The sequence below is a fragment of the Varroa jacobsoni genome, unplaced genomic scaffold (genome assembly GCF_002532875.2).
Source record: "Varroa jacobsoni isolate VJ856 unplaced genomic scaffold, vjacob_1.0 scaffold_370, whole genome shotgun sequence".
NCBI classification, from domain to species: Eukaryota; Metazoa; Arthropoda; class Arachnida; order Mesostigmata; family Varroidae; genus Varroa; species Varroa jacobsoni.
In genome coordinates, this window is record NW_019213272.1 from 136,317 (window position 1) to 161,891 (window position 25,575).

General features: G+C 38.7%; 2 protein-coding genes and 1 long non-coding RNA gene across 11 annotated transcripts; 1 reads left to right on the forward strand and 2 right to left on the reverse strand.

The window, feature by feature from the left end:
• Nucleotides 1–512: 512 nt before the first annotated feature.
• LOC111259824 (uncharacterized) lies at nucleotides 513–2,001 on the reverse strand. Its single transcript, XR_002679866.2, has 2 exons — nucleotides 1,908–2,001; nucleotides 513–971 (listed from the first exon to the last, which is right to left on the reverse strand). It is a non-coding gene; the product is annotated as an uncharacterized LOC111259824 (long non-coding RNA).
• Nucleotides 2,002–5,043: 3,042 nt separating this feature from the next.
• Nucleotides 5,044–11,682, reverse strand: LOC111259826 (eukaryotic translation initiation factor 3 subunit J). 7 transcript variants are annotated; one of them, XM_022832110.2, is made up of 6 exons: nucleotides 10,925–11,071; nucleotides 10,735–10,823; nucleotides 9,846–9,907; nucleotides 8,837–8,989; nucleotides 7,188–7,529; nucleotides 5,044–6,640 (listed from the first exon to the last, which is right to left on the reverse strand). In XM_022832110.2, the coding sequence occupies exons 2-6, from the start codon at nucleotides 10,748–10,750 to the stop codon at nucleotides 6,533–6,535; spliced, it is 681 nt and encodes a 226-aa protein (XP_022687845.1). In that variant the 5' UTR covers nucleotides 10,751–10,823; nucleotides 10,925–11,071; the 3' UTR covers nucleotides 5,044–6,532. The 7 variants fall into 7 exon arrangements, with proteins under 7 accessions (XP_022687845.1, XP_022687846.1, XP_022687844.1 ...); XM_022832111.2 differs by having other exon boundaries at nucleotides 10,735–10,826; nucleotides 10,925–11,040; XM_022832109.2 differs by lacking the exons at nucleotides 10,735–10,823; nucleotides 10,925–11,071 and adding an exon at nucleotides 11,530–11,682.
• A 117-nt stretch (nucleotides 11,683–11,799) lies between these two features.
• LOC111259825 (U3 small nucleolar ribonucleoprotein MPP10) lies at nucleotides 11,800–25,205 on the forward strand. 3 transcript variants are annotated; one of them, XM_022832102.2, is made up of 11 exons: nucleotides 11,800–12,063; nucleotides 13,298–13,322; nucleotides 16,618–16,764; nucleotides 17,239–17,366; nucleotides 17,736–17,990; nucleotides 18,706–18,842; nucleotides 19,121–19,450; nucleotides 19,718–19,927; nucleotides 23,746–24,099; nucleotides 24,226–24,447; nucleotides 24,883–25,205. In XM_022832102.2, the coding sequence occupies exons 1-11, from the start codon at nucleotides 12,000–12,002 to the stop codon at nucleotides 25,027–25,029; spliced, it is 2,019 nt and encodes a 672-aa protein (XP_022687837.1). In that variant the 5' UTR covers nucleotides 11,800–11,999; the 3' UTR covers nucleotides 25,030–25,205. The 3 variants fall into 3 exon arrangements, with proteins under 3 accessions (XP_022687837.1, XP_022687836.1, XP_022687840.1); XM_022832101.2 differs by lacking the exon at nucleotides 13,298–13,322; XM_022832105.1 differs by lacking the exons at nucleotides 11,800–12,063; nucleotides 13,298–13,322 and adding an exon at nucleotides 16,261–16,343.
• Nucleotides 25,206–25,575: the final 370 nt, after the last annotated feature.

Consider the following 25,575-nt stretch of genomic DNA (forward strand, 5'->3'; position numbering starts at 1 on the left):
AATGCAATTGACGTTAGAAGCTTGAGAGCGTGCTTAGCAAGTTCCCAAGATAATCTATTGTTCCTGACAACGATTTTTAACGTGAACCGTTCTAATAATTCGGGATCTGTTATGCAGTTCAGCGCCAGTTTATTCTTATCCGAGCAGAAAAAAGAGGAAGTTAATTCTAGTACGATACCAAGGTTGCAGCATTTCGCGCAAGTTAACTCTTGAGGAAATTAGATATAGGGATAGCGATCAATCTGAGAATGGAAGAATAGGTGGATTAATAGAAATAAACATCCTAGAAATAATAAATGGAATGATAGAAAAACTACAACAAGACTTAAAACAGTGCAATAGGTAACAAATGAACCTACATGCTGCAGTAAAAGCAGCGGTAGCTCTACTGCTTTATTTCAAGGCGCCGAACAAAAGATGCCGCATAAAAAATATGCAAGACAAAAAGGCGGTGGAGAAGCAACACAAAGTAAAAAAAAGTCTATATGAGGACAAGGGACAAAAATGCAGAAAAAGATCAACAAATCAGATTCATTTTTATTAGTAGATTATTGTGTTGTATTTGTAGTACAATATATCACAGCTTTGCTAGGTCAAAGTCGACTGCATACCTATAAGCTCTGTTAAAATTAAGTAGTAGAGGGCTCTCACTCTCTAATGGTCTATTTAGGTGATCTGAAAAACCCAAGTTCGATGCTGACCTTCCTGCGAACCAGGTTATTGAGATACGAGTCAAAGTGCTTTAACACTGCCCAGATGAAGATTCTGTACGAGATCTTGGAACACGCCTTCAACAAAGGCTACGTATCGAGGGCTGCGCTCAGTAGCTCCCAATTTGTCAATCAACAGCTTCCAAAGATTTGGTGATCTTCCGCATCCTTGAGAACAATGGCATCGATCAAATCTGTCGCGTATACTGCGCTAAGCGCTGCGTAATCCATTTTGGTATGAGCGCTCCGTCGCTAGATGCGCTAATTGAACACGATTAGAACTTTATTTATAAACCTGTGATACAAGCTGGATTTACAGTATATGAGAACAATGTCTAACTATACAAAAGAGGTGTGACTGAAGACATACGAAAACTATTTTCAAGCGTTGTTCCACCATTTCTTAAAATTTGATCCGTTAGACTTGACGTTACAAGTACTGGAGTGTTGGCAAAGGCTACAAGGAAGCAGGGATGCTGAGTAAACATGTGTTCGGATTTACATGGTGGTGAAGAGTCAAAAAAACGCCGATTGTTTGACATGTTAGTGAGACTTTTGCGGGGTATGAGCATGAGGCTGTCGAAGATTCCTCACAAATAGGTGGTTGGATACTTGTTGCATTGTAAATGTAAAATTTTAGGTGTAAAATCGGAAATACGAAAGTAACTAAAAATTTAGAGCATACAAAAACCGCTGCTGCTAAAGCTATGTGAGTTCAGCGGCACAAGTCACTTCAAATTCCACTGCAGGCCCCTTAGAGGACTTGGGGTCTTCCTCTTGTTTTTTAAGCTACAAACGTCGAACAGGTTTTATGGGAGTCATAGTGAAAGCAACAGAAAAAAATCTGTAATTCAACAGGTGAATAAGTTGTTCGTGGCTTCCAATAGCCACCGAGAATATATCGATTGGAATCATACACAACTTAGTATATAAAAATGTCCTATTAGCAGATCTTTCTTGAGACTTTAGGGAAAAGGTGTACGCTAACTGTTTATTACAGCTCTTTTTGGACGTGCACATCCTATACGGATATGATTTGGCAAACTAAAGCTGTTGAAGTTGCATACTTTAACAATTGGCAACTCTTGTGATGTGTTATATATCGTTTCTTAAGCTCACATGACAACGGCATTACACTTGTTAAATTTACAGCCAAAAGGACTTGCTTATTATTCCTATAGTAGAAATCATTCATACCTTCGTCGTAACATGTTCAGCCTGGTCTTTTCCGTCCCGGCGATTGCGGGCCATATCTTGGCAAACCAGATCAACCTGGAACACACATTATGAAAAATAAATAGGTTGTTTGCATAAACACTAAGTACGTTTATTATTTCCAGACAGATAGCAATTTGCCACAGCAATTGTCATTACTAAATCATTGCAAGACTGTTACATGAACTAGAATACTTATAAATCTATGGTTCAATATCAATCAAACAAATGTTTCAAGTTTGATGTCCGATACTGGCGTAAGGCATTGCTTTAAAAAACTAGTCCTCATGACATGAAATATGTGGCCTTCCCGCAGTTGATTAGCTAATATTAAAACTGGGCACGCTTTTCTAGGCTACGTTAGTCTCCAATAGGCATCAACGATAGGTCAACTCAGAAAATGTGTCTATCTCTTAATGTAGATTGAAAAATGTCTCGCTTTTCTAAGCTCAAATACAATATAGTGTAGTACATTCAGTTCTGTTTTTTTCCCCATCTATAGTGTTCGACAATTTTAACGTGTCCGTAAATAGCCGTGCTTGATGGCCTTTGAAGTTTTCCCAGTAAAAGGGTAGCGACACTATTTACGACGACTATATTATCCGCAACCAAAAGCTTAACGTAAGCTAAAGAGGATGGTTCCATACTTCCATGATTAAGTAAAGTTCTATATAACAAGGCGACGTACCACGGTCGTACTAATAAGGATAGTTTTATACTGTAAGCGGACATGCACTTCTCCTCCAAGCAGTTGAACTCAACATTCATAGTTCTCCGCACACAAAACAAACTTGTATGCGCGTATTAACCACTTCGTCACCCCACGAAACTACAAAAATGGCATGTCATCAAAACTGACCAAAAAATTGTATTGTGTTAGCCAAAGCATGGCAAAAGGAAGATCGACAAATTCAATACTTTGAACTACCGCATCTACTTGTCGTGAAAGTCTTGCTGTTCCATCTTGGTAAAAATTTGCGAATAAGCCTTTTTTTATTCTGATTTTCAGGTAGATTCGCTAACCTGACTACAGATCATGAAACCCTAGAGCAAAAAACGGACACGTTCATGACAGCTCGTTGCTTATTTTTTTCACCTTGATGCGGATAGGGTAGTGGTTGGAACAACTTAACCAGTCCTCGAATTAATAGATTATATACTGAATTTATTAAGCAACGCGCAAGCTGTCTGATTCAAATTGCTTTAACCTCTTACCAATTCATTATCATTGTGTTAATTAGCACATTTCAGACTATCACTGAGTAATGTGTACAGTCTTTCTCTCAGTAGATATAGATCTAATTGACAAAAAGGTCTCAGTTAACCTGTGGATATCTACAGGTCACTTGTTCGTACTATGTGTCAGACATGACTATAATAGAAATTACCAAATAATCCTTCAAAAACTGGTAAAATCGTTTGTGATCGGATCTGGTAACTAACGGCCTCGTTCTAACACGGCTTCCGTCTGCACACTAATAGCCGCAATACCATACAATTACTAAAACCATCATTTATTAGCGCAGGGCGTCATTTATGCTAAGGATATACTTCCATATAACTGTGCTTTTCTTTGCACTCGGCACCAAGCAAACTTTACTATTTTATTTATTAATAGGCAAACTTTCCTTCGAGTAATCCTATTATAAATCGTATGCTTAAGTTTTCAATTCATCGCATACTGTTTCAATAGAATACTAGCTTGATTAACGCTATAGTGTATACTTTAGGTATTATTTGCACGTCATGATTTCAAAACAGGTGAACACCAACGGTAGTTTACCGCACCCGTGTTTTCGTTCTACTTGTTCAAATAATACATGGGTCGTTTCAGATCCAACCACCACGTGATATATTCGTATCATACATTGACCTTTGGACTTCTTTCCTCTTTACCTCCATTGAAGCAGATAGTAACAATAATGGAGTGATTGAATTGCAGATTTCTCCAAAATTATTAAAACACACTCCCTTATGTTAAACAAATGCTCACGCATTGACATGGCGTATGATCGCAAACGTTCAGCCTGCAAGAACGCATTTTCAAATATGATTAAAAGAGGCTTCCAGATGCCATAAATTATTAACAAAGTGGCGCAAGTAGTGTTATAAAACTTTGCTAGAAAATATTAGGTCGTATCCTTGACTTCTGTTAGAAAAAGACGTCGAAACTTTAAAAACACACGTATTGAACATTTGAATAACAAATTGCATAATCTGCATTGTAGGAAAAAAAAATATCTTTTACCTAACTTAAATCAGGTCTAGGAGAGACATTTCACTATATACAAATTTACTTAGCCAGAGAGTAGGTGAAGGGCCTGATCTAATAGTTGCGTCTTTAAAAAGCAAAACCGAGGACAACTTCTGTTAACCCAAAGATGATTCGTTTCGACGACTTCAAAAACTTGAAACGTTAGCAGGACACTAATTCATATGAACGAAAACTTAACAAGCTATCCTGTGCAAGTGTATCACCTCTCCATATTAAATTAGCTCAAGCAGCAGATATGGTTTTGCTTCTTTCAAACTAATGTTAATAAGGAGGTTGAATTCACCAAAAATCCATGTTTGACAATTACCTTTTATTCATGCTTGGCAGTAAAATTGCTCAGTAGGTCTTGCATAAAATACTCTAATTTGACCAAACACCTATACAAATCAAGTAATTCTGTTTCCCGTATCACTGAAATAAGTTGTGAACATAAAAACCTGAGGCCAACTTAACCACTGCAAGTATTCCAGGAAGAAACTTAAATAAGCTATGACAACTAAATTTATCTAGAAGGTTATTATTAATATGAAGAACGGCCCTAATTTCAACAAAGACCTATTCGTTTTAATTATATTATTTATTCCGGCCAATATTTGAAAAGACTGGCCAGAATAAGTAATATAATTACCATAACATAAGGTGCCCATCTCTTTCACGGTAGTAGTGCAATCCAAACATTGATTAATACAAAGCTCGATGAACACCATTGCATAAAGGAACAGTAACGCTTAGACCGTGTATAATAATAATACCTAATAACCTAGGTTCTACTAACGTATTATAATTATATTCCAATAACAGTACTAATTGTTTACATATATTCTATGAAAGAACAACTCATCATTTATTATTGGCCCGGAAGCACCACAGTTGTCAGCAAGACGACTGTTCATTAGTTCTTATTTTTTATTAACAAATGTATGCCTTTTTTCTTTATCATCACCTGACGCGTTCTTCTGGCTTTCACAGTTTTATAGTAGTGGTATTATTTTATCTTGCGTACAACAATTTTTCCATACAAAATAAATTGTACAACAAACTTCAATCTATATATCCTGCGCCTGTCGCCGATGACAAAACCGTTCATCTGATATAGTCGAGTCACGACTTACATTTTCGTTTCATTGGTCTTACCACCTATTCCATCCGAGTCTGCACCGACCCGACGTTATATTTCGCATCTACCACGATTATGCATCTTTTATTTCGTAATCTTATAATCATATCAGCCGATGCACGGATTGATCACCCAGCCACTTAATGGCGCCCATATGCACACACAAAGACATTCGAACGGGCCAGAGACAACATGAACACTCAACACCCAAATGTCATCAGCCCCATAACGATCATATGCACATACACACCTTCCCCGTTTAACCTCTTTCACACCCACGTCGTTTTTCTACTACTTTGTTTTTTTTCCACGGAACCTCTAAATCCCTTTTTACGACATCGGAACCACTGCAGAAACTACTATTCAGATATTGCTCAGTGTTACCGGTCAATTACATTTTTCTGAAAGGAAATTACCTGGTTCTTTCGTTTTTCTTTAAAAGTACGCTCTACGGCCATCTCCCTCCTTATTGACACCTCATTCTTCTGCACTTATCGACATCACATGCTCCCAGTGTATCACCAGTTCTGTACCTGCGCGCACAAGTTCTTCCTTAGCGCTGGTACATCCTTCACAAATAAAAATGTGTCTAGGACAAACAGGTATGAGTGACATTACTAGAACCTTACAGGTTCTGTAATAGCCAGAAGATTAGATAGCCGCTAGTTAACTGCATCTATCATATCCCTGACTAGTGCATGCTACACACGTAGGATTTAACCCTCCTGAATGGCATGTTTGGCTGGCAGATAGCAACGGTATTAAAGACACATCTATGCCTAATCCACCCGCACGTGCAGGTCGAGCCTGAATAATGTGTTATGATTTTTAGTCATTACGTTATCCTTAGTCAATCACAAACTTTATCTGCCTACGGACCCATTAATAACATCATCGCATAATAATTGCCTATTTTTGTGTGTATGCAGCATATATATATATACTGCTCTCTATTTAGTATCTTCATTTTCTCTTCGTTTAAAGAGGGGGAAGGGGTATGCGCTTAGGGGTCGAAAAACAAGACAGGAGGGTACAAGGAAGATTGAAGTGTCGTGTTGATCGCGACAGGGCTCCGTGACTGATACTATCCCGATGCCTGCTGGGCAACTATATCCAGATGTGTTCTGATACGTTCCGGTGTAGATCATACTCTACGGTCGTCTTCGTCGTTGCTATGGCTTACTGATTTCCCTCAAACTATTTTTTTTAATAATCCTACATAAAGTCGTCATATTCGCATATATCATCACCACCCGTGTACGCGTCAAGTTCGCCCCGTTCCATCTTCAGTGAAGCTCCCTTCTTCTTCTTGCCTTTAGTTCCCTAAATAATTCCAAGTTAACAAAAATATTTAATAGGAGATTTCATAGTAAACAGAGATAATTAGCTTTCTTTCCGTTTAAACTACTAATGGGTCTTACCCGCTGGAGTACTTACTTTGCAAACTTTCTAAGATAAGATACGCGGTCAGATTTTCGAGACAAAGTGTGTGTACGTAAAAATCGAAAAATTGAAGCGTGCGTGCGCATGAAACGTAATTTTTATCTTGTCTGTTCTTTTGTTTTTATTCAACTTAGTCCTACTTACACTGAAGCTCTTCATATTCACGTCGTTTTTCTGTTTCTTATATATACGACCTATACAACTAAATTAAACCATTCTCTAGGTTTATCAATCAACCGGAATACATATGACGATTACAATCAAAGATTCCTTCAAAACTATACGCTCACTTCTGGTTTATCAAAAAGTATAACTGCTTTTCTACAATACGTGGTTATAACGTCTGTTAAATTTCAGCTTTTTCCTCAAGTAAAAATTCCATGCCTATCTTCCTTATAGTGATCTCGTTTTGGAATGTGATAATTACCTTAGCCATTTTTATTTTTTCATTTGCCAGAGTGTTGAGACTCGAGCTGAGCTTCTTAATGTCGTCCGCTTCAAGGTTAGCAGTGAGGTCCCTCAAAAGATCGTCCAAGAAGGGTATGTAAAGAGGGCTCTTCTCGTTCGGAGTCAGTTTGGCGACAAGCAATTTTCGCAAATTTTCATAGTCTTCCCGCTCCACTGGAGTGATACTGTCGATCGTACCTTGCGTGCTTATACCGAACGTCTCCATAGCCGCACGTAAGTCCGCTTCCTCTTGTAGCTTCTGACGACGCAGCTTTTCCGCGTTTTGTTCCTCGGGACCGGCATTTTTTTCCTCTTCGGCCTTCTACAGAAAAGGAAAAGATGAAACGATTGTCAACGAGCGACGCAAACGAACATCTTACATCAGAAAATCTGGTAAAAGATCATTCACAGATCATTGTATAACGCCACAGAAGCATTAGGCGCTACACATAATGAAGAGAGGTGGCATCCCACAACATTACAGGTGCAACTTGCGCTCCTTCTCTATGAAACCTAAACGAATAAAACTATGATAACTCTATAATAAATTCAAATTGTGGATTATCGTTATGTATATATATATATATATATATATATATATATATATATATATATAACCTAAATAAAAACGTCAACGAACTTGTTGCTAAAAATCATGGCGATCATTTTTATTCAAGACGAACGAGTTTCTATCAACCGATATCGTATGTTTAATCTATGACTTTTGTTAGGTCATAGGTTAAGCATACGCTACATACAAAAATATCCAGGCCAAACGTCTCAAGAACGCGAAAAAAATGCAAAATTCTCAGAACGGTCGAACTCAAAAAGGCACGTAAAGTCTCAAAAAACTAACCCTTGGAGCTTATCTCGATAACCCAATTGAATATAAATATTGTCCGCTATTAAAAAATCCGAGTCATTTTGATTAGTTTTCATATTCTTTGTCTTTCAGGGAATCTTTCGGCTTGCCTTATAAAAACCTTCCTAAAAAACTGGCACTATGGTAGGCCATATATTTCAAACAAAAAAGGAGGCTTTAATCTTACTGAGGAGTTTGTCTAGTGAGAATGTACTGGATAATAGCCCATTTCCAGTTAAATTGAGAGAAGGATGCGTTCTTTTTCTGCATAAAGTTTACTGCTTTGTTCCCAAAAAACATGATGTGCTGTAATGCAAAGAACGGCGGATGAACTTATAACAAACATAACTATAAACAAATAACCTGCCGAAGATTGTGCAAATGTAAGTACCGTGTATATACATATATAAATAAAAATGAAATTCACTCGCCGTTCTTACATTACAGCACAGCCTGTTTGCCGAGATTTTGCCTAGTGATTTTTTTGATATTCTTGCATGTACCGTAATACCTCATTCTCGCCCTGAACAATTGTAATCCTAATTTTTAGCAGTTTTCATGCTTTTGTGCTGACGTATATCGTTTGCTCTTTATCAACGACTTCGCAATACCATCTACAGCCGGCAAAGCTCCACTAATTTTATTTTTCTAACTGTAGGGTCCTCTGACGTACGATCCAACTAGTTATGGCTCCATAGACATCAACCAGAACAAAACAATCAAGATAAAATGACGGAAAAACAAAAATTCGACAAAATGCTACTAACTCTTCTACGCCGTTCCTCGGCTTCACGTCGCTGTTTCTCCTCCTTCTCGGCTACAATCTGTTGGAAAGTCTTTCGTTTTCTGGGCTGAGGTGCTGGAACGCCAATCTGCAACTTTTCCACCTCCTCGTCCTCGTCATCCCAGTTGTCTTTAACCTGTAGAGCGTAACCGATTGTTCAGAATAAAGATCGTAAGAAATTGCTCCCATACTAATGGTACAAAGCAAGACGCGTGGAACTTATTGAGCATTGTTACTTCAAATAAGAACATTATCCCCTATTGTAATTCTTCATAAATGTCTGTACACGAATGCTATTTATGTATAAAAGTCGGTACATTTTGCTTTGGAATGTCATTGTTCAATATCATATACAGGCATCTATTATAAAAGATATTGCGAAAAAAATTCTATATTCTGCAAATGTAGCAATATATTCATTTGGTTTTTTTCAATGTGCAATTGTCTTTTCATTGACTGATACTGTTAACACTATTGGTATTGTCGGCAGCTGCACATAAAATTGTGAGTGAGAAACCGTAATATCAATTATGTTTGCAGGCATGCAACAATACCCGCCATAGACGTAATAGGATCTCGACATGATATAAGAAATGTATCACATTACTACAGATCGAAAATGCGGTTCTTCACAAATCTACGATATCATTGTGTCTGCCAGTATTGATAAAACATCAGGATCATTATAAGCAAAACATGACTACTAGGTGCAAAATTTACCAGAGGAAAGACCAAACAATCAGCTCTTGTGATAGTCATCTTCAGGGATTGAATTACATTCACCAACGATAGACGAGATCTGGAGACTTGTTTACCGAAAGCCAACCACATTTTTTAATACATGCACTATACCCTCTACTCGAAGTCTTATACACGCCTGACAGAGCCACGCTGCAATGGCTGTGATTTCAGAAATGATTTATTTGAAATTGCAGCCAGCTCGAAATATATGACTATTATTGAATGAACGCTGATATTCCCTGACTACTTACGTCATCCTCGTCCTCGCCTTCCCAGCGATCCATCAGAACTGGTGGCTTGAAATCTTTACTGTCTGAAAATTAGAAAATAAATAAAGACGTCAACAAAGCCGTCAGTGCGTTCGCCACTGCATTCAATTATTGGTCTATTCAATATGATCGCCGATACGTAAAATCACAATATCTAGAACTATTGGTGAAACTCGCCAACAGATACATCGAAGTTTCTCCACAACGGATACATCTAACTTGCATTATTTTCATGATATCTCGCGATCAATGAGTACAGGTCGGTCAATGACCAAAGCAAATTTTGGGTTGAGCTGGCTTTTACAGGTGATCTGACCCATAACGTGCCTAGAACAGGAAGGCGTTGCTGTGCAATTGCCCAATAAGGTAATAATCACAACCATTGAAAAAGATCGCTTGTGACGATAAAAGCTGGCAGGACATGCGCCTCACGTTCGTCGAATTTACGTTACAAAGTAATTATCATAATGATGTTTCAAGACTTAAAATGGTGCCATTCTTTGATTAGCCATCTCTTCTATCACTATTCCATCAGATACTCGATGACTCATTACTGAAGGACCAACATAGCGCTTCTTATTTTCCCATATTAGATCGAGCCTTCGAGCTCCGAACCAGACTTTTTTTATCGGCACGGTACACTGATAATTCATGTTATTTTTACCAGCATACCTCATCATACCATATGGCAGGTCCACATCATTCCAATATGGTTAAATTATTTAGGAATATTCCATTGCTCTTCGTTTTCATTATTATCTACATTTATTATCAAAAGGCTAAACATACATTTGACGGTGGTCACACAAACATACAATTTGTACAAGTAACACTTGGGAATGCGTCTACACGCTTCAGTCTTGAACGATACCTCGGTTGCACGACATTCAACGAAACTTCAACACGCGGCAGTGTTATACGTGTGGCGTAAAGTGACTTACGGCCACGTCTTTGGTTCCACTGCTGAAACAACAGACATATGGAACTTAACTAGATAGCGGGACAAGTTGGCTTTCACTATATATACATTTCATGATTCTAAATTAAGCCAAAAAGCCTACCGCATATGGCGTACGGTTTGTTTTGTTCGAATCGACAGTAACCGCCAGCCTGAACAACAGATTCCTTGTTCGTACACGAGGTCATTGACGACAAAGCGAGGTCAGATCAGACATGTGCTGCCCGGAACCCATCGTTTTATTTCAGCGAGATAATAAGGCGCTCGCTTACGCTAGCAAGTTCTCGAAGTTACCACCTTTGCAAACATGGCCAGCATATCGTCAGCCAGACAAGACAGCACGGAAATACGCTGACTGTTGATTTCGTTTTTTTCGTATTTCAGTGTGTTAAAATCTAACTAGTTATAATGGGCGAAACCAAAATCAGAGCAAATTCCGCTTGGGAAAAATGTCGCTCGTTTGAGTGACAGAACTTTCAAATTTCGCAAACCATGGTTGATGTTCAGCAACATCAAGGCAGGCCAGAAGGTGAGTGCACGTTCACACGTAGGTTCGCCATTTTCGGCCATATGTTAGATGTTTTGCCGGTTTCCGTTGTAGAGTTTATCACCTATCGTATTACAGTAATCGACGAAATTTTATTAACACCACACTTTGCACCGATATCGCTACTAGATTTTATGAAAGATTGGTAACAAAATTCACACCCCAGTCGTCGCTCATGACTGTGCCGGAATTTCCAGAAAGTGAACGCGGGCAATGTCTCGAAACAGCAGTACCGCCTTTTTCGGTGACAACAATTTCGAAACTTTCAAAAGGCCGCGAATTACCCGTCGAGAGGGATGAAATCAACTCGACGGTTCAGTGCAGCCAGCCGGCATTTAAACAACCTCCAATGTACAGATACAGTTCTATTTTCGATGCAGTTGCACGTGGCCGCCGCCGTCTACTGGCATTCGAAAAAAATCGTGGTGCCATTTTGGCCAAGCAGCGTGTACGGGGCTGAAATGTTTTGTTTTGTCTGCTGTCCCTTTTTTGATGTTGTTGTTCTTCGAACGAATTTGAGCAGTGTCTAACTACACGTAGCAGTCAAGATCCATGTGTTTCCCTGGGACGCGTGCTGTTCGTATATGTGTGTAATTGTTTATGATGGCTCCAGGCACGAGTTTTGAGAAGAATGTGTTTTCTTATGTCGACAGCGAGGTCGAATCGCTTACACAAGATATCACGCAATTTCTCAAGTGAGTCTCACGGTAACTGAAAATTCAGGTGAATATACAGGCATCGCACTGCCATGTTATGTAAGGTGCGCATTAAACTGTATCAAATAGAAGAATAGCACAGCGTAATCACTTGTTAATTTTCTTACACAGTTGTATCCAATGATCGTGCACACCTTTTTTAGCTTTATGGGTGTGTCTATCATAATTAATTTTCCTAGTTACATGTGTGCGAGTTATATGACACGATATATATATATATATATATATATATATAGTCTTATATATGAGTGTGAATATTAGAGCTGTAAATTAGTACGTAATATACTTTCAAGACAGTTATTAGAATTGAACTAACCGGCTGCTCTCTAATAACTCTGGTATATCTCCATGATGGTTCAGTGATAACATGTTCACCTATTAAATTTAAGGGCACATGGTGCTCTGTGTTCGAAAGTGCATCATTTCGTGCTGATAGCAAGCTGTCTGAAGCAATGCTTAAGGCCAGTATCGGACGAAAAACTCAAAACATTTGAATGTGTATCTGTATACATTTGTATAGGACCCTTGTATAAATATCTACAATGTGAGGGTTTTCACGACAATACTACTGGCCGTTGCCAGCATTGTTGCTTTCAACTGGTACGCACACTTCGAAGTAAAAAAGAAGGTACTATTTGGTGTGGACAACGAATTATTTCTTAAAAAAACCTAGTTCAGCTTGCGCCCTACAACGTGGAATCTGTTAGTAACGTCCACTATTTTGACTTACCTTTCTTGTTATAGAAATCACAATTATTTGAGCTGAACAGGCAGTTAGTTCATCGCGAGCTTTAGAATGATGGTGCAAAGGAACATCCTTTTACATAAACCGCCCTATGAAAAGAGGATACCGTTTAATCAGGAAACCAAGCCCCAGACAAAGTTTCACCAAAAGATAACCTATACCTACAGCTCCAGCTCTCCATACACAGTCCTAACAAATTTCAAACAACAAAAACAAACAAAAATCACTCAAATAGGCGAATTTATCAGGAAGACCACGATAGGTTTTAAAGGCCAGCTCTAAACTTGTGTGTTTATTTGTGCAGTTGTGTACGCTTGCAAAAACCTTTATAGAAATTTCCGCAGTGCCATAGAGATTCCATGTTTTTACGATAACGCCGGTGACTATCGTCATTATGTTATTAAACGTCTCCTTTTGATGCGTGCCAAAAAAGAACTTCAAACACTTTTTCGAACTTATTTTCAGTAGGACGGAACGCCTGCTCATTATCATTGTGAGTATATCCTTATGAGTCTTCGAAAGAGTGCTATCGGACAAAGAAACAAAAAAAGACAAACAAAAAGAAAAAAATATGATAGCTTGATTATTTCAAGATCGGACGCCCGTGGGATTTTGCCATGCAAATGCATCTTGATCAAGTTACATTTACTCATCATTGCTGTTAATTCATCTCTTATCGATCAACAAAACAATATACCATTGTCAGAGAAAGTATACAAAGCAATTTCAGTCACTTTACGTCATTTAAGCTGTAAAAGTCTTGTTAAATTTATAAAACTAAGGGATCTGCCATATGCCTAAAGATGGTACTAGGATGCAGTGAGTGGCTTAATATCTATCGCAGTTTTCTCCTCATCTGGAGAACCTACGTGTATCGTCATACTCGTGAAAACCTGGTTTCCTGCAGGGTTTATGGTAGGCCAGCGTGAGAGACAAAACGCCTGTTTTCCATTCCCTTTCTTCTCACTATTCTTCATTGCACGCGAAACAAAAAAAAACTCATCAACTTCCGCGAATTTTTTCTTTCAGTTTCTAAAATTGACTTCGGAAGCTCTTGTTGTTGAAAATACAACAACAATGTAGATCCTTGAATTAGTAATTATTAACTGGCTAGAAGATAAGGTTTTGAGTCATCGTGTCCTCCCAGTAGTTCTTTGAAAAAAGAAACGTTAAGACAAGTGAATTGTTTGCGGTTATTCACTGTAAGAACGTTCCAAATAATGTGTATCCCGTACGTTACAAGGAGCCATTCTAAGGTCGCACAAACCGACAGCGGTTACGAGGGACAAGCTATAAAACGACTTGATCACCAATACGGTCAACTCTGCCTTCCTGCACCTTTCGATTAAATGTGCGGTGAAACTTCTACTGCTCAAAGAAAAGCCATTTCAAGTGCAGAAACTCATTTACATAGGCAAAAGGCGACTTGGAAGAGCACAAGGTGATATTGCTTCAGTTACAGTCAAATTTAGATTCAACTCATATCTGTGACTGCTTTGTGGAGTCGAACTAGAGCTTTCTAACCTAACCTAATCTGTATGCCACGTATAGTACTACGTCGTCTTCATAAAAAATGACTTCGACAAATTTTTTCGGTCCTCTTTTATCAGGCCCTTAAACAAGATAAAGTATAAGAGTGGGCTTAGAGCGTCCCTTTGAACCAAACATTGTTTCGCGCGAGTTCAGCCATTACATAGTCAATAGTTATGCTTTTTTGCAGAGTTGCAGCGACAAGGATGAGCATAGTCATAATAGGGACATCCACCTCGGTTGGCGTGAGCATACCTTGTGCTTGAGCGCCGGGTCGAAGATCGCCTTGAAGTCGAGGAACACCATGTATAGAGGATTACGCGGCGCGGCCAGTGCTGTTTAGACTTTGGCCGCAAGAACCCTGCACACTGTTTCAATGAAGCATTCTATTCGAAACCCATATTTCTCTGTTGGGATGGGGGTACTTATTTAGAGCAGCTTATGACAAATGCTGTTCTCCGCTATTCCCTGTCATGATAACACTGCGGTGTCGGGTACTGCTTTTATTTACGGGTTATTAACAGGGTAGCATATCTCCACTGTGCTGGAAATGTACTGCTATGTAAATAATTATTTAGCAGTATGTCTAGCACAGCGGCTTTCTTTTTGCATAGGCTTTCAAGACCTTGCGTTACTACCCGAGGTGTAAAATACGAGGATGTCACATTGTATTGAGATTCGCTCTTCCAGGGGAGAAAAGGGGTACCGCGCGTAGTGTCGTATCCTTTGAAGCAAACATTTCGAAAAGCGATTTATGAGAGCCGAGGAGCTCATCGTACAAGCCGCCGATCTGCCATGGCGCGGTAGTCACCTGTATGGTTAGCGTCCTGCATCAACAAACAAACATGCCTCCAGGTGTTCATGGTTTACGCAGTACAGATGGTATCCAAAACGAAGGCTAGAAGATATAGATCCAGCTCTATTTTGGCTGTAAGCCTGAAACCATCTGGGTACTCTGAGCAAGGCTGCGGGTGTAGTCGAACTACGGCCTACACTTTCGGAGCCAGTAAAGATTCCACTAAAAGCTGCGTACAAGTTTCAGCATTCACCTCATCAGGTATAGAAATATAGAAATAAATTCCTAAATGCTTTCTAGGAGTTTGTCTATATGTAGGCACGCGATGGAACTTGGCGCTTGACAGTCCGTGCACATAAAACTTGCTCTATCGCTTTTGGTATGTGAACACGAGTGATTATGCCCTCTAACAGAAAATAATCCTCACCCTAAAACTTTACCTTATTCCTGGTTACGGTCGTTGTAAATATATCGATAAAAGTCAGCGTCGAGGTGGGACTGATTACCCACCAACGAAGGTTCGTCAGAGTGTTTTGAATGCCGTAATGCAGCTTGAATTCAGCTGGTCAAGGCAGGCGTTGAAATCGCCCGCAAGGATTAAAAAAGAGGCATAGTGAGAAGACAGCGCTTTCAGTCCACCATAGTCACTGGCCATATGGGGCAATCACGTTATTCTACACTAGGCATGGCGTGAAATCACCTATACTATGATTGTACAAAAGCAAGATGCTTTAATTAAGGTAGCATGGTTCGCTGTCCTTCGTCGCAGGGCAATACACTTAATATAAACGCCGTAAATTAAAAAAGCTAGCTATCCAAGACTTTGTTAGTACGTGAATGTTTGTGCTCGTAGGAGTGCCTTAAAATTAAGCCGACTCTAGAAAACCGACGACACTCGCAGATTTAAAAGCCGCATTCGAGTTAAGACAGGGCACGACACCTAATAAAAAGTATTAAGTTTCTGAATTAAGAGCCGACCGTTATATGTTGTGTTTTGATCAGAATGGTCACAATTTTCAATATTTGCGGTAAAAGAAAGTTGAATATTTTATATTTTTTTGGCGGTTTGAATATTAATTTATGTAAATAAAAATTTAGGTTATAATAACTAAAACTGTGTATGCATTTTTGGGGGCACTCTGTATATAATAGGCCCTGGTCGCACACAGACACCGCTAGCGTCAAAAGGTAACAAAAAAAAAGATAGAATAAGTAGACTCCTTTATTTACATATTTATTATTCAAATATTCACATCTGATTACTTAACATAATAACACAACAAAGGGTCGTGAGATTGGCCACTTGGTACAAATGTACCATTTGAAACTACGCCTTTTGAAAATATATATGCATATATCTTGTGAATCTGGTGTGCAAGATCCTATGAATAACCTTCTGTAATTTCAAAGCGATTTCATATACTGCATGTCATCTCTGATGAACTCTATTGACGGCTTTCAGAAAAAATGACAAGTCTGCAGACAAATTTCGCCAATTGTCGAAGTCGCTTTATGACGGATTGAAACGAGATGAACGGTGTCTGGATTTTCAGAGCGCAGAAGATCTTGATCAGCTGATCGTTGAAGAATTCGACGATGAACAAATCTGGTAAGCCAAAAACAAACCGCTATTCGTTTTTTAAGTGCCAGTTAATTTGATGCCACAGAGAAAGCTTCAAAAAACCTTAGGTGCAGGTTTGAACTCTGTGCTTACGTTGTTGTTACAGTTATCGCTTAACGATGTATTTTTTTTTTTTATTAAACTGAGCATTGACTATTGAAATTTATAATGCTGTTAAATAGTATCTCCAAGATTTAAGTAGGAAACAGAGGTTACTACTCTGTTTCTTTCTGTAAAGTGTTGGTTTCGAGACGCTTTTAAATATGAAAATTTTCATCGTATACTTCTCCGACCCAATGTATAGTATATAATACCTGGATTTTGCTAGTTGCTACTACAATCTTATGCCCTCGTTTTTTTTTGCTACTTGATGCGGATACATACCTGAGATTTATTCTACAGTTGTTAATATAGTTAACGGTATTTTGGAGATTAGAATAACGAGTCTCTTTGTTGTTTTAGGCAAGAGTTAGAACTGCGAAACGAACCTCTTTTCAATGTCGCATTGGCAGCGGTTGCCCGGCTGGGAGCCAAGACAGATCTTGACTTTGGAATTGAGCTTGAAAAAGAAAGTGCGAATGGCGATGAAGGTTAGTTCTTAAGCTGGATGCGTTCTGTAATCCTTGGAAGTTCCTAATTTCTCGGATATCAACAAAGGTGTTGTGCACAAGTAGCCGATCAAAGTTACAGCGTTTAATCAAATGAAAAAGGAAACGCTTTAGTTTGAAAAAAAACTAAAGTGTTTACTTCAAATGTAAAATAAACGGTCACTGCTCGGTGGACCACTATTGCTAAGTAAAAAGCAGTTGCTTGCAATTGTGCTTCTGTACACGTGGACGTGGTTGGCTGCAGTTCACTAACAAAATTCCCTTAGCAGATAGTCTTTTTACATTATCAAGGGGACTCTTTAATACCATAAAAGAAAAATTTGTTCATTTCTCTTCATAAATCGTTTCTAGAGCTCCACGACGAAGAGGTGAAAATGGGAAGCGAGGATGAAGACCTTGATAAAGATGAAGAGCTCGGCTTGGAGGCACAAGCTGCACATGGGAACAAAAAATCTAAGGAAGGTTCTGTCTTCTCGCCAGCTCCACGCCGAAAAGCTTTGCACAAAACGGCCGTCGATGATAATTTCTTTAGCTTGGGAGCGCTCGAGGAGTTCCTCAATAGTGAAGATCAACGGGAACAGCGTAAAATGAATAAAAAAAGACAAAGTAAGGTGGTGCTAAGAATATTATCGATACATTACATGAGTTCTGAAATAAAGCGAAAAGTAGGCTCAGCAAATATATATTAAAAAAAAAAAGAGAACAAAGTGCTGTACGTTGAATCGTGTTCAATTTTTCAAAGACGACTGTTGTGTAAATACATTCTACTCACTACTTATGCAAAGCGTACTCTTTCTTTGCTTAATCGACTCATCAGCTCAGGTCGGTTCTGTAATTAAACGTGTTTTGGTGTTTCTTGCAAATTATCATGATCGTTTATCAGATAAATTAATTCATAAAATAAATCTATACTAACTACATGTTTAAAAGCAAAACACACCGATTGTTAGTGTCTATATATGCACATAGATTTCGATTTAGTAGGTACGGAAATACAGTTAAATCTGTCTTAGACCATGGCCTAACAATTAATCTGTGTAATACAGAAATAACGTGATGCTGCGTTATTAACGTATCTGTTCTTGATACGCAAGCTCACAGAGTTTGAATTGATATTTTCATGTAAATTTAGTAAAATGTGCCCAACATGTCGTTTCATCGAATCAGTTCGATGTGCTACACAGAATTCGCGTACGTCTGATAGGTACAACTAGCAAGGATCGCGCGTTGAGGTGTTGTAGGCATATAAATTCGTAGACATTTGAAAGCTGTGTTGACGAAACTTTGTTTGTTTTATATTTTTCCGGTATCCAATATATAGGCGAACCTGAGTTAGAAAAAAGCGAAAGCGAAGACGATGAATGGGTAGATTATTATGGAAACTTTACAAGCGATGATGAGGGGTGCGAGGCCAAATACGAAGATTTCTTTGACCCCATCGTGGATCTTAGGGAACTGGTAAATATTTCAACCATTTTATAAGTCTACCAATCTGGTCGTCAAATAAAGTGGTAATCTAATTCATGCATGAAGCAAATTTTAGTTTTCATTATCAGTCATAATTATTAGGTTTATTGGGTATAATATACTTTTATATATTATATCATATATAATACGCACACACATTCAACATTGGTCCGACCTATCGCTCAAGGTGGTTGATTTAAGTTACCGGGACGTTTTTTTTTACTGGTGCATACATTTACAGATAAAAGATATATTGTTTGTTTTTTCAGGAAAATCAGGAAAAAGAAAAGGACAACGATGATCCGGCTTCCTGTAAGTTGAAAGCATCTGAGGGTCGGAAGTCCGTCCGATTTATTGACGAGGAAGTTAGTGAAACTGAAGATGATGATAAAAGTGGTGACGATTATGATGGTTATAGTAAAACAGAAATGGACGAAAAAGACAATAACTATGATCTACGAGACGCCGAAGACGAAGATGTTGAAAACAATGAACTTGAGGGGGCCTTGAAGACAACTCGAGACCTCTTTAAGGATTCAGATGATAACAAGACAGAGGACGAAAACAAGATGAGCACATTCGAGAAGAACGAGAAGAAGGTTCGTTGCAAAAAAGGGAAAACTAATCGTAATTTTTTAGCTTGTATAGGTTTTTCATTTCACTATTTTAAATATTTGAAATATGTTGTCGGGAATGAATAAGAGGAACAATAACAGCCACACTAAAATATACACCAAAAGTTATCGAGCTTTAGACGCTTTCAGAAATTTTAAGAGATAGTGCAATATAGAACAATATAGGAAAATTATAAACATCATGGAGTTCTAAATACACGTATTCAATGTTTCTGGTGTAAACCTTTCCAGTTGCGTGAGAGGATCACTAAGTTAGAGGAAGTCCGCTTGGCCGAAAAAGGGTGGCAAATGCGTGGTGAAGTGTCGGCCAAAAATCGACCGGAGAACTCATTGATGGAAGAACACCTCGACTTCGATCACCAAACGCGGCAGGCCCCACAGATTACGAGGACATTGACGCAGAAGTTAGAGGACTGGATTTTGCAACGCATTAAAGACAAGGTAAGAAGGCAATAGAAGGTTGAGAACTGGTAAATATCTAAAATAAGCACATTTGGCTTTTCTCACACGCTTCTAATATGAGAAACTACTATCTGCCAAGGCTACACCTATCGGATGCCCCGCTGCGCTAGACTTGGCTAGACAAGAGTTTTACCTTTCTTTAGTGTAACGTGCTCGTCCACTACCGATAATTCAAAATTAATTGAAGTCCCTTCCGTACAATCGTATATAGATAAGGCGTAAGGCTTCATGATATTTAGTTCTCACCGTTTTAAACAAAATGTTCGTATACGTGATTCTGGGGGCGTAACAAAAGTTTTATAAAATTCTGCCAACTATAGTTACAACGTCTATTAGCTATTTAGATAGTTCTTTTTTCTACAGCATTACCGGAAGTTCATCTAAATAGTGGCTCTGGAAGACGGAATTAAGCAAAATAGTATAGATTTTGGCAAGGGCTGCCATTGTTCCTGAATTCTCAAAAATGTTTTTAAGCTGCCGCTAAAAAATATTAAACAGGCGCATATGTTTTTTGGTACTGTCGATTAAACCAACATATAAAGGGTACTCTTTTATTTCTCATAATAGAGTTCTTCTGTGACATGTGTAGCGTCTGCTTCATTTTGTTTTCTATTGGTTCACTTTTATTCACCTGTTGCATTTTTTTATTTTATACTTCAACATGACATACCTAGTGAAACTAGCCGCCTAAAATTTTTCTTCTGGTAAATATTAAGTCCAAGCAGAAATAACAATGGCAACATCCTAATGTCGCTTTATGCCAATTTAAGACAGCAAGTTATTCGCCGATCATGTTAGTTCTATGCATATTAATTGTAGCCTAGGTTTTTTGAAAAAGAAAATACTACGAAACGTTATTGGGGCGTATGTTTGTGCGTTGTTAATAATTGTATTACGTTAATTTCGGAATATGATTGAAATAAATTTTATTTGCATCCGCAATGCTCTAATACCTTATTTTTTCGCACACAGTTGTGTACTTTAAGGCAGCGACTACTCCTTCAGTCGGAGCTTTAGTTAGGTATACGGCACAGTAGCATACTCCAATCATAATGATCTACTAAAACACAACAGTTTTTCATGTGATTGTGAAATTGCGTCCGAAATAGGTTGCTTTAGTACGTAAAAAGGTGTGACTCAGATAATGACTGACAGGCTTCGCAATAGTATATGTGGGGTGAGCCACCCGATTGTATATGTTCTATTCAAGTGCAGTCGTCCCAAGCAACGTTACCAGCAAATGGTTAGTAAAGGCAAAAGCTTAACAATATTCCAGTACGTGTAGATGATACTAGCTCTGCAGTACTGGGGAGCTGTGTCAATTTACCGTATGTTTGAGACAGAAAAGGCTTTTGTGTCTGCTTCTACAGTTGCAGTCTGTGATGATCTTGTTTGCGGAATTCAAGCTAATATTCATTACATAGCGCGGTCAGTTAGTATCTGTTCTCGAAGCCGATACTCAACGACTCTAAGTGGAGCCCCATTTGCATTAGACATCGGCCATCCCTTTTCTTTCCTCCTCGACTTCTGTGTCTCTAAGCATCTGGATCTGTTTTGCATGAGCCACTTCTTCACCGACTCACTGGTATTAAAAGTTTCTTTAAGAATCTTGTATTATAAGGCGATACGCTGTGGCGACACGACCCGCCTAAAGAATCTCTATATGCACGCTCGTCTTCGACCCGTAGACGTTCAAACGTATACAGTTGCAGCTCAGACTAATATACATACTCATTTCCAGAAATATTTCAAGTACAGCAAAGTTCTGCTAATATAATAATTTTGCATCCATGTGAAAGTAGAGGCGAGCTTGAAAGAATACATTGTGTCTAATCGAACTGGCCACTACAGTTCGCAATGTATAATATCGTAAGAATTCGCTAAAAGGCTTGATGATATTTGGTGGCCGATGATATTCTCGACAAAATGTTTCGTGTTCGCTGTAATGGAAAGAGCTCAGTCGAGAAAAAAATGATGTAGAGTGTTCAAAGCAGATGCGTTCTATATTCTTATCAACGTGGTGAACCTTCTACGCACTAGAATGTATAAACAAGCGAATCTGCGTACGACCATAGGATCCTTCCTTTACTCAACCTTTGCAGATTAGCCAGTTGGCGTCAGAACTAGCTTTGGACTTTAGCCAGTGTAAACCAGATAGAAGGCGACACGTCAGGGAGTGCGCACATTTCTAATGGGCGAATATACGAGCATTACCTTCATACTCTTGGTATTGCCTTAGCATTAGCTTGCCTAAATATTTGCCTAGTAGTAGCCTCTACCCCACACCAGGATTTCAAACTGGCACCCATTACGTAAGCATCCGTAAGATGGCGTTCTTGGGGGGGGGCTTATGGGAATCGAAGTTTTAATGCTCACTGATTTTCGAACCGCTGTTACTCTCGTTCCGAGAGATTCATTCAGTACAGCAGACGCTTATATGTGCTTCGTAACGAGTATATAGGCGTGATGAGCAAAGTGCTCCCTAGAGTGAATTCGTTTCTACAGCGAAAGTGAGGCTCTCACGTAAACAAGTGATGTGGATTACACAAGTGGAAAGTGTCCAAATTAAAGCTGTTCTCGCGGAGGAGTTACTATGATCTCGCAAGAAGCAATATGATAGTAGTTTTATGTGAGAAAGTGATGTAGCGATGTCTGTATAATTACCTGGTTTCTTTGCGTGCGAGTAGAGCACCTGCAATCCACCTGAGTATAGTGAACATGTTCACACGTTTTTGATCATTAGAGCAAATGAAGTTGCACAACAAGTCTAAGACAAATATGAAGTCACCAAATTGTACAACTTAATTTGCTTCTTTTTAATATTTTTAAATGTATTGAGTTTAGCCAATTTTGCGTCGGCTCTTTCGCTGTCGGCAATGAATAAAAACAGACTTCATTATAGAAATACAAACCTTATGAGTTAAACTTTCAAAACGATTGGCTTCATAATACGGTCTTTCGTATTGCATATGAATTTCGTGCGATTTTTTAGTAATTTTAGAGTCGCCGTTGTTTCGACGCCTTTATTTTTTAGGTACCGCCTCACCTGATATGGCCTTCCTCTGAATGGCCACCTCTTTACGGATATATTCAGTTTATAGGTTGCATTTCGTTGATTTCGTGTGGTCTCTACGTATCTCGACAATAATTTAGTTGAGAACTATATTAGTCTTTTATTTTACTACAGACTTAGTCCAAACGGCAGTTCTCTAGGCTAAAAGGATCCTGTTAAGAAGTACGTTGGAGCGCGACATGGAACAACCTGTTTTTTTAAGTTAACCTAACTTCAAATTATTTATCACGCTACGTACCATGCGTGTAATCTTTGCCAGTGCGAATAGTTTACCATTCTACCCTATTTAACATAGAAATAAGTCAAGAGATTGTACAAATCGACTGGAACACGCGATCTCCAGTCCAGACATCGCGCGAAACAGTCTTATGGATATCATTGTACCAAGAAGATATCTACCGACAGAATGAAGAGTATGGCTATGACCTGAGAATTTAGATCGTAGAAGGCAAATGTTGGAAGGGTGAGATGTCTGTAGATATTACCATAAGCTGACATCTAAAGCGCTGAAGAGAAACATGGAAGTTGCGTGGCTACAAGGCCTAAAGCGTTACTCACGGATTCCGTAGTAGTATTTGAGATTCCAAAGCTGGCAACTTCTAGACACAGCGAAGCAAGGATTGGTTAAAGAATTATCTACCTTAGTATGACACTTAAGGAAACTACCTGAAAAGAATTTTGATACGTTGATACTGTAATTAATTATCCGATTTCATTGTGACAGGCATGGGATGACGTTGTTAGGAAGGTGAAACCAACAGAAGAGGTATTCGAGTTCCGACGTCGTCTAACACTCGATCAGGAAAAGTCGAAAGTTGGTCTGGCGGAGGTCTACGAGCAAGAGTTCCTCAAGATGAAGGAAGGCGAAAAGGAAGCCACCAATCCCGAATATGACGAGATCAAAAAGCTGATGGGAGCACTGTTCAAACAGCTGGACGCCTTGAGCAATTATCACTTCATGCCTAGACCTGCGCAGGCTGAACTGAAACTTATCAATAACCTGCCAACCATCGCTGTAGAGGAAGTTGCTCCAGCTACTGTTAGCGATGCTACGATGCTTGCACCAGAAGAAATCAGAGTATGTAAATTTAGGCTTTCGGTAAAAATATATAGCTATATATGTGTCTTAATGTAAGTAAGGTTAACTTCAGCATACAAAGTAGATCAAAAATAATTAATATTATTATAAACTATGTCTTTACAGGAAAAACCAAAGCGTGAGGTGTTGGCAAAGGACGAACGATCCAAGACAGACAAGAACCGTGAGAGGCGTCTGAAGAAAATACATCAGAGGAGAAAACGTTTCTTTGAAGAGGAGAAACAGAAAAAGCGTGCTGAGCGAGATCTGAAGTTTAGGGAACGTCTTGAACGCAAAACGGCCAGAGAGAACCTGCGAAACAGTACCAACACAAAGGTTCTAAAGACGGTACGTAAATTCACCTTCATGTTTCTGCCAAACCCGGGTAAAAAACGCATTAACTTCAATCTTTATCCTATCCTAATACAATTCAAAAGTTTTTTTTATATCCAAAAGGGTAAGCTTATTATAAATATTATCTGTATTTTGTGCCTATATTCAGCTCTCGGAACCTATTACAAATTATCTATGGCTCTATTCTATGAGAATTTAACACGAAATGATTATTTACTATACATATCTTGTTTACGTCAAAAAGTTCAGCACTAGCTTGCCGGTAAAACACAAGTCTCATTCACTTTATCTTGCCTAAAGTTTTCAAACACTGGCGGTTCGGCAGTCTTTGTATTTGAGTCTCATAAATGGGGCGTTACGTGCTCGATATTCATTTTCAACTGCACTTTTTCTAAATCAGTTATGCCGCTTATTATTTGTATGTTTCAGCCAAAAGAACGTGATTCAGGGTTGAAATCTTCGACGAAATTCTTCCAGCGGCTAGAGGATCAGCTTATAAATCAGGTCGACGCGAAAAAGAAAGCTCAAAAACAGCGCGAGCTGAAGCGAGTACGTGTGGGCAGTTTGAAGCTATAGGGGATGTATGATGACAATGATTATAACAGGCGGCATCGCCGAAAATGGAATGCCTGGGAAGCTAAGCAGACATGCTTGGCTTGTTGTATAACACCTTGTGTATAAATACATCTATCTATACATACTTCCATTAATGAGGTTGAGATAAATTGTTCAAACTTACATTTTTTTTTTAATTAATGGCTGTTGTTATTGTCGTTTTCAAGGCACATGCGAGCTTACACTACATAGAACCAATACATACTTAAAATAGGCTGTTTAAGCATTATATGTTTTGGCACGTGGATGAGTTAATGATACTTAGTTAAGAATAATTGCAGCACATACATTTAACTAGCGACAAAAGCATCGTTTCTAATTTTGTTGTCTGTTTGTTTTTATGGACGTTTTACTGAAAGCGTTCATCATTAATCGTTTGTATCGTAATATAACAAACGATACTATGGCTTTCAACCTTAAAGTGTGACCATGGTAATAAGATGGATGGAAGCTTATGTCGATTTTAAAAAAAGAATCCAGTTCCCACAAAAAATTCAGTTTATAATT

Bases quoted from the DNA above. Each gene is read 5' to 3' on its own strand.
- LOC111259826 (XM_022832106.2), bottom strand. From the start codon at position 11,009: ATGACCTCGTGTACGAACAAGGAATCTGTTGTTCAGGCTGGCGGTTAC. The intron at 7,530-8,836 runs GTTAGTAGCATT...CCTTTTCTGTAG, and splicing joins CCGAGGAACGGCGTAGAAGA to AAGGCCGAAGAGGAAAAAAA. The intron at 6,641-7,187 runs GTAATTATCACA...GGAATTATTTAG, and splicing joins AAAAAATAAAAATGGCTAAG to GGAACTAAAGGCAAGAAGAA.
- LOC111259825 (XM_022832101.2), top strand. From the start codon at position 11,969: ATGATGGCTCCAGGCACGAGTTTTGAGAAGAATGTGTTTTCTTATGTC. The intron at 12,064-16,617 runs GTGAGTCTCACG...GACGGCTTTCAG, and splicing joins GATATCACGCAATTTCTCAA to AAAAAATGACAAGTCTGCAG. The intron at 19,928-23,745 runs GTAAGAAGGCAA...TCATTGTGACAG, and splicing joins TGCAACGCATTAAAGACAAG to GCATGGGATGACGTTGTTAG.